At 62.3% G+C, this 4,281-nt stretch overlaps 1 protein-coding gene across 1 annotated transcript; it reads right to left on the bottom strand.

The window, feature by feature from the left end:
• Positions 1-326: 326 nt before the first annotated feature.
• Positions 327-3,867, bottom strand: NR2E3 (nuclear receptor subfamily 2 group E member 3). The gene is made up of 8 exons (XM_068203358.1): positions 3,810-3,867; positions 2,605-2,755; positions 1,805-1,908; positions 1,473-1,721; positions 1,202-1,383; positions 757-988; positions 576-681; positions 327-499 (listed from the first exon to the last, which is right to left on the bottom strand). The coding sequence occupies exons 1-8, from the start codon at positions 3,865-3,867 to the stop codon at positions 367-369; spliced, it is 1,215 nt and encodes a 404-aa protein (XP_068059459.1). The 3' UTR covers positions 327-366.
• Between the last annotated feature and the right edge of the window lie 414 nt (positions 3,868-4,281).

The raw sequence follows: 4,281 nt of genomic DNA, 5'->3' as shown, positions 1-4,281 counted from the left end.
CTTGGCTGTTGTCACCCCTGGCTGACGCCGTGCCCCGGCTTGGCCTCATCCCTGGGTTAGTGTCCCCGAGGCTGCCCCCTGGGTGGCAGTAGGTCCTCATGGTGCCAAGGTGCTCTGCCTGGGCTCCTCCAGCATTTGGGACACCACTGAGACGGACCCCAGTGAGGTGCTGCCAGTGCATTGGGCACGCACCTGGGGACAGCCCCCTTCCACCCCCAGGGCAGCTGCTCCCACCTCCCAGCTGCCAGCATTCCACAGTCCTGGACGTTGCCCCAGAGATGGGACCATGCGCGCCTTCACATCCCAGGGTGAGGAGACCCGGGGTGACAGGGTGCCAGCCCAGGGTGACAAGCCAGGGAAGGGGGTTCAGTTCTTGAACATGTCACACAGCAGCTTCTCCATGGGGGTGTTGCCGATGGTGCGGCGGAAGAAGAGCAGCTCCACGCGCTCCGAGGAGATGAAGCGCAGCGCTGGGAGGAGCAGCAGCAGCTTCCCAAACCTGGGGGGATGGAGCAGTGGCCATGGGTGGGTGTCCCACCCTGGTGTCACCCGCGAGGACATAGGGACAGCGGTACCTGACGGGTTGCCCAGGGTAGTGGGAACGGTTGTGCTGGCCCAGCATCACCTGTGATTGGTCCTGCAGGTTCTCCACCTGCTCAGGGTCCTTCAGGCCACGGGTCTCTGCAGGCACAAGGGGGTGACAGGCTGGGGAGGGGCATGGGGATGGCCTTTGGTGGCTGCTGGGGGTGGCCTCACCTGGTTTGAAGAGCACCACGGCCTTCATGCAGGCAAATTCTGTGGGGTCAACAGCCAACGCCTTGAAGCGGCCAAGGGTCTCCTGCAGCGCCCGCACATCCAGGGTGGCCGGCAGCAGCTTCCCAGAGGTCGGCTCGGGGACAGCCAGCAGCGGGCAGCTCTCCAGGGGCATGGACCACTGGATGGCACAGAGCAGGAACAGCTCACTCCATGCTTCCTCCAGCAGGATCACCTGGGGAGAGTGAGGGGAACCCCAAAACCTCTGTCACCCCCAAAGTCTCCAGGACCTGTAGCCACCGCAGCTGGTTGGGCTGACAAGCATCTGCAAGGAACCCTAAGAATGTTGTGGATATGCTCCAGCTACCCCAGCTGGCTGCTACTTTTTTGGGGTTCCTGTTGCTCCATGGGCAGATCTCCAATTCCTCATGGAGATTGCCAACCCCACCTGGTCACGGAATGGCAGGTTGGAGAAGACAGGCAGGTTCTTGGCCCATTTCACTGCCATGAAGAGGAGACGTGCTGAGGTCTCATAGATGTTTTCGGGGCTGGCTGCCGGGTACGGTGCCATCTGGTACTCGCCAATTGCCCGCTCTGGCTCACTGCCCGTCACATCCACCGTCTCATCAGCTGCAGGGGTGGAAGAGGACACTGATTGTCATCACACTGTGGGGACATCCACCACCCACCCAGCCCCCTCTCCACTGGCAGCCACCCACCGTCCTCGGGCTCCAGCTTGGCACAAGTTTCGGCTGTCATCAGGCTGGCCATGAAGCGATGGTTGGTGGGTGGTGTGGGCGCTCGGGGACCCGGGGTGACAGTAGCACCAGGACCACGAGGAGCCGGACAGGGTGATGGGGGGACCTCACATGTGGTGGCCACATGCTCAGGGGGCAGCTCAGCATCCAGCTGGATGCTGTCCAGCTGGACCTGGGCCGTGCTGCGGGGCTGGCGCTCGTTCTGCACGGCTGTGCAAACAAGGTGGCATCAGCACCGGCCACCCCGCTGTCACCCCCTGTGGTTTGTCACTGCGTGTCCCCCTGCATCTTACCATCCTTGTTCATGCCAGCCTGCAGGCACTTCTTGAGCCGGCAGGCCTGGCACTGGTTGCGGTGAGCTTTGTCCACTGGGCACAGCCCTGTCCCCGCCTGGCACCTATGGGGAGAGGTGGCACATGGCTGCAGCCCCTGAGGTGGCCCCTGTGCCCGAGGAGGGTCCTCCCCCATAGGTACCATGTCTCTCCCCATGGGTTCCCTCCCTGTCCCCAAGAGTGGGTGCCCTGTCCCCATTCCAAGGGTGCCCTATCCTAGTGAATGCTCTGCCTTGATGGGTGTTTTGGCCCCATCAGGGGGCTCTGGACACCCTCTACACAGGTGCCTCTCCCCCTGCATGCCTGTCCCCTGAGTGGTTTTAAGTCCCCCTGGGTCTCTGCCTCACCCATTGCCCATGCCCTGGGGTCCCTGGCCTGCTGAGTGTCCATTCTGGGGTACCCTACCCCACTGGGGGCCTGCCCCAAGCTCCCTGTCCTGCTGAGTGTCCATCTGCAAGGTTCCTCTCCCACAGGGTGTCCATCCCTTCCCTGCTGGGTGCCTCACCCCATGGGGTCCCTGTTCTGCTGGGTGTCCCTACCCTGCTAGGTGCCTGTTCCCCCCCCTCCTGCCCCACTGTGTCCATGCCCTGGATCCCTGGCACCCTGGGTGGCCATTCCTGGGGTCCCTGCCCTGTGGGTTGTCCTTTCCTCTATGGTGTCTGTCTATGGGACCCGGGTTCTTGCCCCCCAGATGCCCATCCGCAGGGTCCCTGCCCCTCTGTCCCCCCATTCCCTGGCCCCTGGGGACTCCCTGTTCCCACCTGTAGATGAGCTTCCTGCGGACACTGCGCTTGAAGAAGCCGCTGCATCCATTGCAGGCGTAGATGCCGTAGTGCTTCCCACTGCTGGTGTCCCCACACACCTTGCACAGCAGCACCGGGCTCAGCTCTTTCCCGGGCGCTGGGCTCAGCCCTTTGGAAGTGGAACCATCACATCTGGGTTGACTCTGGGCATCCCAATGTCCCTCGTCCCGCCCATCAGTCCCTGCTGCCTCCCAGCATCCTGGAGATGGGGTGGCTCCTGTCTCTGCTGGTTCAGCCCAGGGACATGAATGGGGACACCTCAGGGACTCCACGGGTTCACCATCTTCCCACACCCCAGCACAGAGTGATGCAGGATGAGCTCTCACAGGAATTTTGAAAATAAAAAAAGAGATGAAATGCTGTTCTTAGGGATGGGGACACCAGGCGTCCCAGGAAGGGGACTAAGCATCCCAGAGAAGGGCTGCAATCAGGAATGGGAGGTGTCCTGGAGAAGGGACAGCTCTGGGGACATGGGACACCCCAGACAAGAGTCACAGCAGGGAACTGTGGGGATTCTGGTGAAGGGCCAGGGACCAAGGGTATCCAGGGGAGGGCTTTTACAGGGTACCCCAGGAATCCTGGAGAAGGGGCATAGCTGGGGACCTCAGGGATCCTGGAGCAGGAACACCAATCAGGACTATGGATACCATGGAGAGGGTCGGGCACTGCAGGCATCCTGGCCTAGGGAAGGACCATGCAGGGGACTCAGCATCTTGGAGAAGGATGGCAGCTGAAGACCCCAGGCATGCTAGCAGACCACGATGGGGACCCTGGGCACCCAGGATAAGGACCATGAGGAGAAACCCAGCTATTCCGGAAAAGGTTGGCAGTGGAGAACCCAAACATCCCAAACGACTATGATGGGGACACTGGGTGTCTTGGAGATGAACCATAATAGGGACCCCCAGAGAAGGACCACGACGGGGACCAAAGGCATCCAGAAGAAGGCCATGATGATCCCAGGCATCTCAGAGAAAAACTGCAATGGAGGACCCCAAGTATCTTGATGATTGACCATTATGTGGATTCCAAGTATCCCAGAAGAGAACCATGAAGAAGACCCCCAGGCATCTTGGGGAGTGCCCACAGTGGGGGCCCAGCCATCCCAGAGAAAAACCCACGTCCCCCCGTGTCGCGCCCGCTCCAGCGGAACCACCTCTTACCCGTGGGACTCTCATCCAGCCCGGCGCTCACCACCGACCCCGCTGGGGACGCAGCCATCCCGCACCCGGCGTTCCCGACCTCTCCCAGCCCGTCCCCGTGGATCCCCGTGGATCCCCGCGGAGGGTCTGGCCAGGCGGTGGGTGCTCCGGCAGCTCTGCGGCCAGCGGGGCTCTTGCCTTGCTCTCTTCAAGGCGGCTTAGCGGCGGGCGCTGTGTAAGCAGCCGCCTCTTTGTCACCCTCTTAATCTTTAGTGTCTGCGCGGGGCGGGGGGGATCAATCAGCCACGCGATGAAGAATTAAAAAGGTGCTGAGCCCCAGCCCTGTAACCCTAAACCCCGCGACACCCAAGCCACCCCCCCCGCGCGCCGCCGCGGGCCACCGTGGAGGTGTCACCCTGTCGGTCCAACCCCCCCACCCAGCAGAGCGAGGCCGAGATTGCGGCAGAGGTGGGAGATGGGGCTTGGGCTGGGG

This window comes from Anomalospiza imberbis, chromosome 13, assembly GCF_031753505.1.
Source record: "Anomalospiza imberbis isolate Cuckoo-Finch-1a 21T00152 chromosome 13, ASM3175350v1, whole genome shotgun sequence".
In the NCBI taxonomy this organism is placed as follows: domain Eukaryota; kingdom Metazoa; phylum Chordata; class Aves; order Passeriformes; family Viduidae; genus Anomalospiza; species Anomalospiza imberbis.
The sequence above is the reverse complement of the archived record's forward strand: the minus strand, read 5'-3'. Positions and strand labels throughout refer to the sequence as shown.

Coding starts and splice junctions, on each gene's coding strand:
- NR2E3 (XM_068203358.1), bottom strand. CDS start 3,867: ATGGCTGCGTCCCCAGCGGGGTCGGTGGTGAGCGCCGGGCTGGATGAG. Junction 1,384..1,472: donor CAAGCTGGAGCCCGAGGACG/GTGGGTGGCTGC, acceptor CCACCCCTGCAG/CTGATGAGACGGTGGATGTG. Junction 500..575: donor TACCCTGGGCAACCCGTCAG/GTACCGCTGTCC, acceptor CCATCCCCCCAG/GTTTGGGAAGCTGCTGCTGC.